Source organism: Leptodactylus fuscus, chromosome 6, assembly GCF_031893055.1.
Source record: "Leptodactylus fuscus isolate aLepFus1 chromosome 6, aLepFus1.hap2, whole genome shotgun sequence".
NCBI lineage: Eukaryota > Metazoa > Chordata > Amphibia > Anura > Leptodactylidae > Leptodactylus > Leptodactylus fuscus.
In genome coordinates this window covers 86,719,587-86,734,330 of record NC_134270.1, presented here as the reverse complement: position 1 = coordinate 86,734,330, position 14,744 = coordinate 86,719,587, and the positions used below count along the sequence as shown (strand labels likewise).

The following is a 14,744-nucleotide window of genomic DNA, read 5'->3' as shown; positions in this document are numbered from 1 at the left end:
CAAACTGGGCTGGTTAGAGGCTCCCTCCACCATGAATTTGCCCAAACTGGGCTGTTTAGAGGCTCCCTCCACCATTAATTGGTCCAAACTGGGCTGGTTAGAGGCTCCCTCCACCATGAATTTGCCCAAACTGGGCTGTTTAGAGGCTCCCTCCACCATGAATTGGTCCAAACTGGGGTGGTTAGAGGCTCCCTCCACCATGAATTGGTCCAAACTGGGGTGGTTAGAGGCTCCCTCCACCATTAATTGGTCCAAACTGGGCTGGTTAGAGGCTCCCTCCACAATTAATTGGTCCAAACTGGGCTAATTAGAGGCTCCCTCCACCATGAATTGGTCCAAACTGGGTTTTTTAGAGGCTCCCTCCACCATGAATTTGCCCAAACTGGGCTGTTTAGAGGCTCCCTCCACCATGAATTGGTCCAAACTGGGCTGGTTAGAGGCTCCCTCCACCATGAATTGGTCCAAACTGGGGTGGTTAGAGGCTCCCTCCACCATTAATTGGTCCAAACTGGGCTGGTTAGAGGCTCCCTCCACCATTAATTGGTCCAAACTGGGCTGGTTAGAGGCTCCCTCCACCATGAATTTGCCCAAACTGGGGTGGTTAGAGGCTCCCTCCACCATTAATTGGTCCAAACTGGGCTGGTTAGAGGCTCCCTCCACAATTAATTGGTCCAAACTGGGCTAATTAGAGGCTCCCTCCACCATGAATTGGTCCAAACTGGGTTTTTTAGAGGCTCCCTCCACCATGAATTTGCCCAAACTGGGCTGTTTAGAGGCTCCCTCCACCATGAATTGGTCCAAACTGGGCTGGTTAGAGGCTCCCTCCACCATGAATTTCCCAAAACTTGGCTGTTTAGAGGCTCCCTCCACCATTAATTGGTCCAAACTGGGCTGGTTAGAGGCTCCCTCCACCATTAATTGGTCCAAACTGGGCTGGTTAGAGGCTCCCTCCACCATTAATTGGTCCAAACTGGGCTGGTTAGAGGCTCCCTCCACCATGAATTTCCCAAAACTTGGCTGTTTAGAGGCTCCCTCCACCATTAATTGGTCCAAACTGGGCTGGTTAGAGGCTCCCTCCACCATGAATTTGCCCAAACTGGGCTGTTTAGAGGCTCCCTCCACCATGAATTGGTCCAAACTGGGTTTTTTAGAGGCTCCCTCCACCATTAATTGGTCCAAACTGGGCTGGTTAGAGGCTCCCTCCACAATTAATTGGTCCAAACTGGGCTAATTAGAGGCTCCCTCCACCATGAATTGGTCCAAACTGGGTTTTTTAGAGGCTCCCTCCACCATGAATTTGCCCAAACTGGGCTGTTTAGAGGCTCCCTCCACCATGAATTGGTCCAAACTGGGCTGGTTAGAGGCTCCCTCCACCATGAATTGGTCCAAACTGGGGTGGTTAGAGGCTCCCTCCACCATTAATTGGTCCAAACTGGGCTGGTTAGAGGCTCCCTCCACCATTAATTGGTCCAAACTGGGCTGGTTAGAGGCTCCCTCCACCATGAATTTGCCCAAACTGGGGTGGTTAGAGGCTCCCTCCACCATTAATTGGTCCAAACTGGGCTGGTTAGAGGCTCCCTCCACAATTAATTGGTCCAAACTGGGCTAATTAGAGGCTCCCTCCACCATGAATTGGTCCAAACTGGGTTTTTTAGAGGCTCCCTCCACCATGAATTTGCCCAAACTGGGCTGTTTAGAGGCTCCCTCCACCATGAATTGGTCCAAACTGGGCTGGTTAGAGGCTCCCTCCACCATGAATTTCCCAAAACTTGGCTGTTTAGAGGCTCCCTCCACCATGAATTTGCCCAAACTGGGCTGTTTAGAGGCTCCCTCCACCATTAATTGGTCCAAACTGGGCTGGTTAGAGGCTCCCTCCACCATGAATTTGCCCAAACTGGGGTGGTTAGAGGCTCCCTCCACCATGAATTTCCCAAAACTTGGCTGTTTAGAGGCTCCCTCCACCATTAATTGGTCCAAACTGGGCTGGTTAGAGGCTCCCTCCACCATGAATTTGCCCAAACTGGGCTGTTTAGAGGCTCCCTCCACCATTAATTGGTCCAAACTGGGCTGGTTAGAGGCTCCCTCCACCATGAATTTGCCCAAACTGGGCTGTTTAGAGGCTCCCTCCACCATGAATTGGTCCAAACTGGGGTGGTTAGAGGCTCCCTCCACCATGAATTGGTCCAAACTGGGGTGGTTAGAGGCTCCCTCCACCATTAATTGGTCCAAACTGGGCTGGTTAGAGGCTCCCTCCACAATTAATTGGTCCAAACTGGGCTAATTAGAGGCTCCCTCCACCATGAATTGGTCCAAACTGGGTTTTTTAGAGGCTCCCTCCACCATTAATTGGTCCAAACTGGGCTGGTTAGAGGCTCCCTCCACAATTAATTGGTCCAAACTGGGCTAATTAGAGGCTCCCTCCACCATGAATTGGTCCAAACTGGGTTTTTTAGAGGCTCCCTCCACCATGAATTTGCCCAAACTGGGCTGTTTAGAGGCTCCCTCCACCATTAATTGGTCCAAACTTGGCTGTTTAGAGGCTCCCTCCACCATGAATTTGCCCAAACTGGGCTGTTTAGAGGCTCCCTCCACCATTAATTGGTCCAAACTGGGCTGGTTAGAGGCTCCCTCCACCATGAATTTGCCCAAACTGGGGTGGTTAGAGGCTCCCTCCACCATTAATTGGTCCAAACTGGGCTGGTTAGAGGCTCCCTCCACCATTAATTGGTCCAAACTGGGCTGGTTAGAGGCTCCCTCCACCATGAATTTGCCCAAACTGGGCTGTTTAGAGGCTCCCTCCACCATGAATTGGTCCAAACTGGGCTGGTTAGAGGCTCCCTCCACCATGAATTTCCCAAAACTTGGCTGTTTAGAGGCTCCCTCCACCATTAATTGGTCCAAACTGGGCTGGTTAGAGGCTCCCTCCACCATGAATTGGTCCAAACTGGGGTTTTTAGAGGCTCCCTCCACCATGAATTGGTCCAAACTGGGGTTTTTAGAGTCTCCCTCCACCATGAATTGGTCCAAACTGGGGTTTTTAGAGTCTCCCTCCACCATGAATTGGTCCAAACTGGGGTTTTTAGAGGCTCCCTCCACCATGAATTTGCCCAAACTCTGCTGGTTAGAGGCTCAATCCACCCTGATTTTCAAAACAAATGTTGGTGCCAACCTCAACTTACTACAAGGGCCAAATTCACTGCTGGTGACAAGCTCTCCTCACTGCAAGTGCCAAATACACATGTTTCAAGGTGTTTTCCTACTGTCAGAGAGGTGGTATTGAGTGTGTAAAGTGTGTAGTTGTTAGGCTGTGATGTTGGGGTAATAGAGGGTCTTTGGTGTGTTAGATGCCCCCAGGCATGCTTCCCCTGCTGTCCCAGTGTCATTCCAGAGGTGTTGGCATCATTTCCTGGGGTGTCATAGTGGACTTGGTGACCCTCCAGACACGGATTTGGGTTTCCCCCTTAACGAGTATCTGTTCCCCATAGACTATAATGGGGTTCGAAACCCGTTCGAACACACGAACATTGAGCGGCTGTTCGAATCGAATTTCGAACCTCGAACATTTTAGTGTTCGCTCATCTCTAATTACTACCCCTTAATAATGCCCCATGTGTTTCCTAATTAAAGGTGTTTTCCAGGTCAAGAAAATATAAAAATGAGTGGGGTTCCAACATCCAGGACCCCTATTGATTAGCTGTTTCAAGGGAACATGGTGTGTAAGTGCTGTGACCCCTTCTTTATTTATACTCTAACTTTCATTTCAGAGTAGCCATATAATGTAACTTTAGCCTTGTCCTATACATGCCTATGTGACAAGGCCGTAATTACATTGTAGGATCACTATAAAAGAAACATTGTGCATTATAAACAGACACCATGGTCTCTTCAATCGGGATGGGGAGGAAATTAATCTCTTACTGATGATCTATCCTGAGAACAGATCATCAATGAAAATGAGCTGAAAGCCCCTTTTAATAATGCTCAAGTGCCACCTTAATTAAATTAATTGTCTGCTTATATTATGACCCCTGACATACAAACAGCCAACCTAATAATGATTCCTTATATAACTGATGCCCCTTCTATTCGTAATGCCCCCTTATATAAATGATCCCTTATGTTCACAATGTCCCTAATAAGGCCGTTATATAAATTTTCCTCTACTTTATAGCCAAAATGCCCCATAAGAGGAGTACTCTGGGTTACAAGCTTGCTGGAGAGGAAACACCCTTTGTGGAGGAAACATATTGAAAAATAGATCTGAAGGCTCTTCTCTTGGGCGTTACCAACCTATAAACCTGAAACATGGCACAAAAATACGTGCATCAACAAAGGTATGGAAGCATAAATCAGTTTAACATTTTTACAGCAATAAGCCCAATAAAGGTGGAGACAATTCATTGTTTATATTTGAATAGTCTGCATCTCAGACTCTGCCCATCAATTAAGCTACATATTAAAGCAACCCTCCACCCTCAAACTGTAATCCATCCATTATAATATACACATGCATACTCCCTTTTAAGTATATGTAAGCTTTACCATTAGCAGACACCATTTTTCTATGGCTGTCTCTAGGCATAGGCCTATTGTACTGATAAGCAAACCTGGTGCTGTCTCTTACTAAACCCATAGCCAGTGCATCTCTTGCCATTTCTAAAGCCAACACTGACACTAAGACTCCTATTTCTACAGGGAGAATAACCCTAGTCTAAATCTGACATATTACAAATGTGACTTAATATAGGTTATGCTCATGTGTGGCAGACACACCATAGATTTTCTGTCCTGATTTTCTGGCGTAAAATCTGCATAGCAGAAAAGTGGATGAGATGTTAACAAATCTCCTTCATATACCACATAGAAATTATCAGCGTGTCAATTCTTTCAGCAGATTTTCATACCGTATTTAACCCTTCACAATGCATAGGGTGCAATTATAGATCTACAGTAAAATCTGCATGTATAATACATGGCAAAAATTTTCCGTAACATGTGAATTTAGTCTTATCTGTTGTATTTTTGAAGTGGATACAGCGAAAAACTGTACTAAGTAAAGATATCTCACAACACGCAAGATCATAAAGTATCCATAGTTTAACTCAGCCCATAGTAATGCATCTTATAAATATAGAGGAAACATTAGAGGGACTGAGGGAAAAAAAAAGTCCATCACCGGGTTACAAAATAAGTGATTTGTCAGGCAAGCTCTGAGGAAGAAGACAAGATACAGAAAATGTGCTCAGTCTGCAAAGCTGCCAAGGACCACTAGAAAATACTTTGGGACATTCCTCCATTTCAGACCATAAATTGAATTAATGAACCAGCAGCCAGCTTTCTAAATTCAAAAGCAAGTCTTTAATATCTTATACAGTAATAATAATTTATTGCAAGCATTTGACAGCTTGATATAGCTTTACTAGTCATGTAACATGCTTCATATATATCTAGCATTGCCCTTATTTTAGTTCTTGTGCCTATTAATCTAATTATTCCAGAGCTATATATTATGATCATTACTCTTTGGTAATGCATTCATATTCATTTTGTTAGGGGTCAACTCCTGGACAACCCCATTATCAGTAAACACTACATTTCCTTTTTCTTTTTTTTTTTTTTTTTACCAAGACCCTTTTAAAGGGCATCACTTAAAGGGAGTCTGTCACCAGGGTGAAGCACATTAAACCAGCAACGTTGACAGATAAGTCAGGCTTTTCTAAATGCAACACCTTTTTTCCCGATAAAAAATCATGCCTTCGTTGTTGAGATATTAATTTATTTCACAATATGTAAATGACCAGTCTGGAGCACCAAGGGCAGCTCCATTGTTCTAAACTGATACACACCAAACAGCTCTAATATGCCCTTTTTCACCCCTTTCATCCTTGAGTGACAGGGCCAGGTGAGATTTCAGTAAAAGGGGAGTGGAGAAGAAGGGCGTTCCTGAGCAGTGTGGGGATAGCAGTTTGGATCAATGGAGTTGCCCTTGTGGCTCCAGATTGCTTATTTGCAAATTGTGAAAAAAAATTTAACTTGGCAACAGAGGCACAAATTTTCAGAGGGAAAATAAGTTACATTCAGGAGAGCCTGACCTATCTAACTGTGCTGCTGTTTTTTATGCTTCATCCTCTAGGGATGGGGTAAGGGACCCCAGACAAAAGTTTGCATCGGGGCCCACAAGACTTCAGTTACACCACTGGTAAGTGAGTAGAGTAAAAATATATAAAAAGATTGAGTGACCACGTGACTGGTAGCTGACAATAGTGGCAATTGCTCATTGTAAAATAGGGAGTGAAGATCAGCTCTGAAAAACATATTACTAGTTTACTAAAATTGTACATATTTACTGACACAGTATATATTATACTTTAAGTGTTTGACAACCATTTAATGATTTTTCCTACTAATAACACTGTTGTGGGAGGGACTATTGGCTTTCATGGTTCATGCTTCCACTGCTGGTCTGTTTAGACTAGATGACATGGTCGGCCCCTTGACCCTAGAGTTCAGGCCCTTTGACAATTTCACCTCAGTACTGAACATTCCTGAAACCAAGTGGTTCCACTACTGACAAATTCACCGCTTCAGTTTTATCTTATTTAGAGCTCTAAGGGTTACTCTTCCCATTGCCTTTGAGAGGCTATGCCGTGAAGGTACTTCTACAAGGAAGGGGCCTGATCACCATGATTTATCAACTCCTCTCCTTTCCTGAAGGTTGTGCACCTTCTGTTCATAAAAAATGAACAGATGGGAGGAAGCCCTGGGACGACCAATTTCTCCTACTCAATAGCAGATTATTTGGTCACATGTGTCTAAATCTTCAAGGTGTTTGACATTTAAGAATATGCAATATAAACTCTTAATGCATTGGTATCATTATCTATTCTCCTACATTCCCTGAACCCTACAATCCCCTTGGTTTGTTGGAGATGTAGCTCTGTTGTGGGCATGCTCCATCACATATATCCCCTGATATGAGTCTTCTGGAGAGGATCAAAGATATTACTGATAGCCTTTTTCTGCAGGGAGTACTCCTGGATCCTCTCACTTACTTGCTTAACTTGACCCCAAGACAGAAGGGCAAGAAATCAGCCAAACTCTCAGAGAATCTCTGCGCAGAAGCCAAAACACTCATAGCGTTACATTGGAAATCTATTGCCCCTCCGTCCAGTAATGACCTCCTTGCCCATGTCAAGATGTTCATAACCTGGAATATCTAACGTCTAGTTTGAACAACATGGTGGAAGCCTTTGACTGTTTGGTCACCATGAGATACTTACTGTACACTACAGGGTCTCTGATATCCCAACCCCCACAAGTCCCACTGCATTCACCCATCACTCCTTTCCTGCTCTCTTTTATTCTTTGTTCCATGTGTTACTGTCTCATTTGTTAAATATTTTTTCCTATTGTTTTGTTATTGCACTGATTTTCTTCTTGTACATATTTGTACTCTTATTTTTTACTATTATCTTAAAAACTTCAATAAAAATTACAGTTGAAGAAAAAAACAAAACTTGGTTTGGTCTCTATCACTTCATTCACATAGGCCAACTGGGGACTCGTGTTCATCTGTGGGTCCCAGCAGATCCCAAATGATTAGCAATTTCATTATGTAGATAAAAGTGGACAGTTCTCTTTATCATTGACTTCAGATGTTCCATTCAGTTCTATTGCAACAGGCATATAAAATAAATCTTGGTCTCGAGAACCTCTGGTTGGCCCTGATACACCCTAAGGCTGCCTTCACACGGAGTAACCCCGGGCTCTATTTGAGCTTATTTTTACAGGCGTAGAACTCCAAGAGTCGCGTTAACATTGCATTCAAGCGGCGTTTTTTTGCTATGAGTGCATACACGACGTTTTTTGCTTGCGTAAACGCTCCGTTAAAAAACAGCCTAATGCATTTCTGTGGTCCCGCTCTCTTCCCCTCACTGCTGCCCTTCTCCTCTGGACCATCTGCTTTACCCGTGCCATATGAATGACTTGCTCCAAACTTTTTCCTCTGGCCTCCCCGTATTCTTCCATGATTTGCTTCCAAAACTGCTACTACCGGAGTAGAGTTGGGCCTTTTTCATATTGCTGATCTGGTGAACCCTACAACCTTGGAGCTCAGGCCCTTTGACTATTTTACCTTTGTTCTACACTTACTCAACTCTGAATGGTTCCACTACCAGCAGATTGCTCATTTTGTATTTTCACAATTTGGTTCCCTGAAGGTTTCACTGCCTACTGCTTTTGAGAGGGTTTGCCGAGCTGACACTTCCACAAGAGGTTTAATTTCAGGTATTTACTGACTCTTGTCTTCCCCTGAGGGAACTACACAGTTAAGTGGTCCGGAGCTCTGAATAGGCAGATCTTGTCTGGACAGTGGCAGAATATTTGGTCCTGAGAGGCCAAGTCCTCACTGTGTGTCACCTTACAAGAAACTCAGTATAAGTTGCTCATGCAATGGTACCACATCCCCGCCTTGCTTCAATCTCTCAACCCTAGCATTCCCTCTCATTGCGGACACTGTCAGGCGGGGGTGAGAACACTGTACCACGTTTTCTGGGAGTGCTCACAGATTGGCCCTTTCTGTCTGGATGGTTAAATGCCTTACTGATACCCTCTTTGTACAAGGTGTACCCTTGGACCCCCTTATTTACCGGCTTAATCTCCCTCCTAGACACTTTAGTAAGATGTCCTCCAGACTCTTTTTGTTCTTTTTGTTCCTCTGTACTGCCGTCAAGACATTAATTGCTCTCCATTGGAGGAAGTCTTCTCCCCCAACTGGTCCTGAACTTGTCGGCCATATGAAGGACGTATTATGGAATTTCTGATTGCTTCCCTTAATCGTAAATTGGAGGCCTTCCATGCCGTGTGGTCATCCTGGGATGCATACTGTGTTCTACAAGGTCTTTGACTCTTTCCCCTTCCCCTTTGCTCCCCCTCTCTCCCCTTCTCCCTAGTCATCTACCCCCACACTCTTTTTGATATAGTTCAATGACATTTAACTGTATGTGTTTTCCTTTGATTTTATGTACACCATTTTCATCTGTTCCATTATTGCCTTAACGTTTGCCGTTTTAAGTATTGTTTATTTTGTTGAAATTTTTTTATAAAAATTGCAGTTAAAATATATAAATAAATAAATAAAGCTTGGCCATGCAGTCTGTATTTATAAACATTGAAAGAATGGGAGGTTCTAAAACAGTTCACTGAATTTGAGTGTGATGTTGTAATTGGACGCCTCAATTGTAAATCAGTATACCTGCATACTCCACAGTTACCTGTATATCAATAAAATGGGGAAGCATTTAGAAATTTCCTTAAGGTGTCAGATCACATAAAGTTACAGAGTGCATAAAGGTCACCAAGCTGAAAATAACTGCAGAATTCCAAAACTTGTCTGGAAAAAGCATCAGTGTAAAAACCCTATATGGGGCTCACAATCTACATTTAAAAAAATAAATAAATAAAATAAACCTCACTGAAATTGACTGAACAGTGTTAACATCCCCTTTACTGGCCCCAACAGTATATTATACCTTTTACTGGCCCTCACACAATAACACCTCCTTTTACAGACGCTCACACAGTATATTGCCCCCCTTTCCTAGAATCACACACTATATTGCCCCTTTTACTAGTCCCACACAATATATTGTCCCTATAATGGTTCTAACACAGTATATTGTCCCCTTTACTGGTTCCCACACAGTATATTGTCCCCTTGGTCCCAACACATCATATTGCTCTCTTTGTTTTGGCCTCCATACAGTATTCTGCCCCCTTTTTGGCCTACACACACACTTATATTAAAGTCTTAGATTCAACTCAAATTTTCCAAAAATTTTTGAGCTTGGCCTTATATTGCAATTTTTGAGGTTCACCTATGAAACCCTATTATACTCTGGTGTAAAGATGCGTGAACTCCAGAACATATGTTTCATACGTTGTTTGTATGAATTGATCCCCCATTCTGCCTGAACTTGTTTGGATAGAACGGAAGTGAACCTCTCTTCAGACCCCAGAGTATAATAATAAGTGGAGGCTCAGTGTAGGTGACAAAAAAAAAGCATTTAAAATCACATTCAGTTGCCTCTTCTGGGCCTTTTACTGGAGTCTGACACTCTGTGTCTACCTCCTGGTGGCATCTGACGCTCTTCTTTGACATAATGACCCTCAGCTTTTCCATGTCACTGCTGTGGCCAATTCACAGGCGTTAGACCTGACCCTGAGTGTATGACATCACAGAAGAGCACAAGATACCAGCTCTGGCGCTTTTCTGTGACATCCTCCACTGAGTATAAGGAAAAATATATTTGTACCGTGTTAGCCAGTGAATATGAAATAAAAATTTTTTGGAGAAGTATTCTGTAGTTGATACCTTTATTAATGGCTAACTTTAAAAAATGATGACATATTGCGAGCTTTCGGGAGCTTCCCGTAAGCTCGCAATATGTCATCATTTTTTTTAAGTTAGCCATTAATAAAGGTATCAACTGCAGAAGACTTCTCCAAAAAAATTTGTATTTCATCCTCCACTGAGGAAAGCAGAAATGGATTGCCAGGTGCCATGAGGAGGCCCAAAAGAGGTAACAGAAAGTGAGTATAAAGTTTTTCTTTTATTTTTGTCACTTCCCCTGGGCCTCAAGCTATTATAATCTGGGGTCTGAAGAGACCTCAGAGTATAATAATTCACTGCCAGTGGCCATTTTAGTTTATCTGAAAGATTCAAAATTGTTCAGTTTCTGTAAAAACCGAACAATTTGGAAATTGAGTCAAACCCTGCTTGGTACAAGTCAATTTATCTATCTAGGGATAAATAAAAATAACAAACACTTATATTCACCTTATGTCACCTCCCCTGAGCATCATTTTGGTGTCCGAAGGCATCTGACATCCTCTTCAGGCCACAGTCTGACATCATGCACATCGCCCAATCACAGGCCTTAGTGGTCACGTGGGGAGCGCTGAATGTCCTGACCTCATGATGATCAGCGCTCCACCATGTGACCAATGAGACCCAATCACAGGCTTTACCAGTGACCCTGGGCCATGCAACATCAGACACAGGCCAAAATATGCCTGAAGATGATGCCAGGAAATTGCTGGACACCCAGGAGAGGTGAGTATAACTGTTTGTTGCTTTTAACTCACCTTCCCTGGTGCCACACATGTTCAGTTGCTACCTATTCCATTATTCCAACTGGTAGCAGATGATAATTTACTCATTGATCTATGACATCTCTTTCCTCTGCTTCTACCTCCAGGGTACGGACACTGCAGAAAACTGCAACATCCTCTGAAGGTTGAAGTGGAGGCCGAACTAGAAAGAGGCAGGGATCAATGAGTAAAATATTCTCTGCTACATGTTGGAACAAACCAATAGGTAGTGGCTGTTTGTGCTTCAGGTCACCTCAGGTCACCTCATGGCACCTTATGGCAGATACAGCCCTGCATTTACGATTTCCTATTTGACAGTCTGAAGACAGAGTCTGGGTTTAGTGAAAGCTAGGAGAATTGTCCCCGCTTGACTGCACTATGTCACCAGTACAATTTGGGTGATTTTGGTGTGTAAGAGCTAGAATGATCTACACACAGCTCCAATCCTAACCTAATCAAACACCTTTTGGATGAAAGATCACAAGCCAGGCTTCCTCATCCAACATCAGTGTCTGGCCTCACAAATGCTATTCCAAATGAATGGACAAAAGGTCCCACAAACTTCAAAATCTTGTAGAACCTGTTGTAGCCATAAAGAATAGACCAGCACCATATTAATGCCTATGGATTTAGAATAAGATGTCATAAAAGCTCTTGCAGGTGTAATGTGTAGTTGTTCCAATATTTTTGCCCATATAGTGTATTACTTATGTGTCATTAGTGGGAAAACAACTTTATTCATCAAAAGTACCCATTTCAGAATAATGTAATGAAAGTTACGGTAGCAGTGAAGTTTTCTGCTTTCCTGGTTCATTATGTTTTGTTCAGTAAACATGGGCAAATCTGGTGTGAATTATTGATTTAGAACTATATGAATATTCAAGTTACTTGTGTACTGGCATTCAAAGCATTGCAGACTCCTGGGAGTGTGTACTACTTTGAGTATTCAGAGCTCATTCCATCAAAATGCTTCAGGGTTTTAATGAGAAAATACTGTACATGTACTGTAGGTTTAGAACATGCAATTAAGGCAAAGGTTAGACCTCAATCTGCTAGACAGCTCAGATGTTAATTCATGCTATTGACTTGCTCCTACAGATATGCCATAAGACATTCGGCTGTATATATTAGTTATACATATTTTATCAGCTAACCTTCAGTGTCAAAAATAGGAATAAATTCGCAATACTGATCATTGTGTGCACTCAGCTATTAAAGTGTTCTACAGGCTCTCCTTACTCTTTCATCAAGGGATGGTGATCATTTCTGAAGTGGTATCCTATGACATAAATGGTATTAATACATTGCTTTGTGGGATAGATTACACAGATTAGTTAGAAAGTGTGTTATAATATACACAGGTACTTTGAAAATCCAGGAACTTTTTAGAGTGATTTTATTTTAAACAATCATATCAGCCATATTTTGTAGATAATGCAGAAGATGATTTTTTACTGCCTTCTTCCCAAGTTATAAATATGTAGTTGAATAAACAAGGTAGCAAACTACTTAACCTATTGTGGTAATACAATCATTTCTGTATTACAGCCTTCTGATGCTTCCTATACTGACTACACCTACTCATCTGAATTAGGCATGGCTACCAGAGAAGGAAAATACTGTAAGCTTCCTTAAATGAATTTGTGTACTCAGATTATCCACTCATAGTAATCCTCTATATCATTTTACAATTATCTCTTCTAGTTGTATATTTCTAAACTTTCAATACAAAGCATATAATCCACACATCCAACCTGAGTCACATTAGTTTTAAAAGAGGATTTTGTAAATGAACAGAACATTTGATTGATAAATGCACCGTCCACATAAGTTTCCATGATTATAGTATTGCCAATCCTCCTTAAAGTAAGCAGTTTCTGCAAGCACTCTTCATTAAAGGGAATGAGACTGGTGGGCAGGATTATACCTATTCATTCCGAATGTAGTGAGAAAAGTATAATGCTTCAGGGTAACGTGTGTCACTATTATAAAGAATAAAGCATGCAATTTACATCCCTGCCAACAGAACTCTAGCAGTAAAGGCAGTTGCTCTATACTTTATTTACCTGTCTATGTGATTTTCATGGACAACGAGAGACATCTGCAGTCTCAAAAGCTCAGTTTGCTGTGTAGGATAACAATGTAAACTCAATGGTACACATCAATAGATGGACAGACCGACAGATAGGTATATCTATTAGTAATTTCGCATGGCAGATTATAACATGCAGGTAAAATGTATTTTACAAAATATGAAAGTTAAACTCCAGCAACATGAAATATCTACTTTTGTATGACAGAACAAAGAAAAGCATCAAGCCATCAATAAAGTAAAATAATAATAACCATTCCAGTCCTTTCGTGAGCTTGTCTACAGAGGTTATTAAAGCTTTCCTGAGCAGTTACTGTTAATAGAATGCATGCAATATTAATAATAGAGATTACCTTAGTGGCCAGTGCCCAGCATGCTATTACTTACCTGCCGTGTATATGGCAGTGCTTGCCTGAAGGATTAACACAGATCTCCAAATGAATTCCGGCATTCTGCTGCTGGTTATCCCTTCATCTCCTGAATGCTGGAAGACAGCTAGATCCCTGTCAACACATACATAGGTTGAGAGGGGGAAAAAAGCTGCTAGTTCCCAAGAATGAGGTAACCCTTACTGGTTCCCTCCCTTCCTTATGTTTGCTACAGTTTATTGAATCTGCTTAAAAGAAAAAAAAAAAAACTCTTCAGCTGCCTAGTGCATATCCTAAACTATCACCTCTGCCTGGAAGAATTCCTTGGCTCTTAAAATAAACCTTCTTGTTTGATTTTCTTTTGCTCCTCCTTTTTCATTTCGTTCCTTTTTCCTTTCTCTCTCTCTCCCTGATACCTTCCAGTTACTGTTACCCTCCCCCTTTTCTTTCTTTTTTTTTTCCCTTTTGAATATATTTATTTATTTCTCTCATGCTGTCTTCCTTATATAATATGTGTTGATTCTTTCCCTTAAGATTTCTTAGCCTGCCCTCATTTCTGCACTCGCCATCCCTTCTTCTTCTGCATTTTTGTTTCTATGTATAATAATCTTATGTATAAACACTATCTAATTGCTCCTTACAATTTATACTCTTCTTTATCACCCTCAGTAGTGTCTGGGGAATTGGTAATCTATGAAACAAATGGTCCCAGTGTCACATAGATAAGAAATCACTTCTGTCAATCCTACATTTAACACACACAGACAGAGATCTGTTTATGTCATAATGCAATTAATGTAAAAAATGCTTATTTCAGATGTCTAGACAATTAAATGCCTGCATTCAATAAAATGAGTATTGTGCAATGACAATTTGCATAGAAAAACATACAGTGATGCAAATAAAAACCACATAATTGCGGTATTTTAATTCTTAATATATTTTCACTTTTTTTTCAAGCCTTGTATGACAATAAAAAAATAAAAAACAATAATATGTTTTCCCCTGTCATTCTGCACTCAATACCCCATAGCGACAAAGTGAACAACACAATGGTAGAAATCTTATTAGAAAGGAAAAACTAAGATATTGCATTGACATAGGTATTCAGACTATATATATTTTTAATAAAT

At 41.7% G+C, this 14,744-nt stretch overlaps 1 protein-coding gene across 2 annotated transcripts in view; it reads right to left on the bottom strand.

Annotated features, from left to right (window-relative positions):
- The window catches only part of CA11 (carbonic anhydrase 11), a 535,579-nt gene extending 521,551 nt beyond the window's left edge, over positions 1–14,028 (bottom strand). For both annotated transcript variants that reach the window (XM_075276799.1, XM_075276801.1), the window contains exon 1: positions 13,631–14,028. In XM_075276799.1, coding sequence (XP_075132900.1) covers positions 13,631–13,694 — 64 coding nt within the window. In that variant the 5' untranslated portion in view covers positions 13,695–14,028. The remainder of the gene's footprint in view (positions 1–13,630) is intronic.
- Between the last annotated feature and the right edge of the window lie 716 nt (positions 14,029–14,744).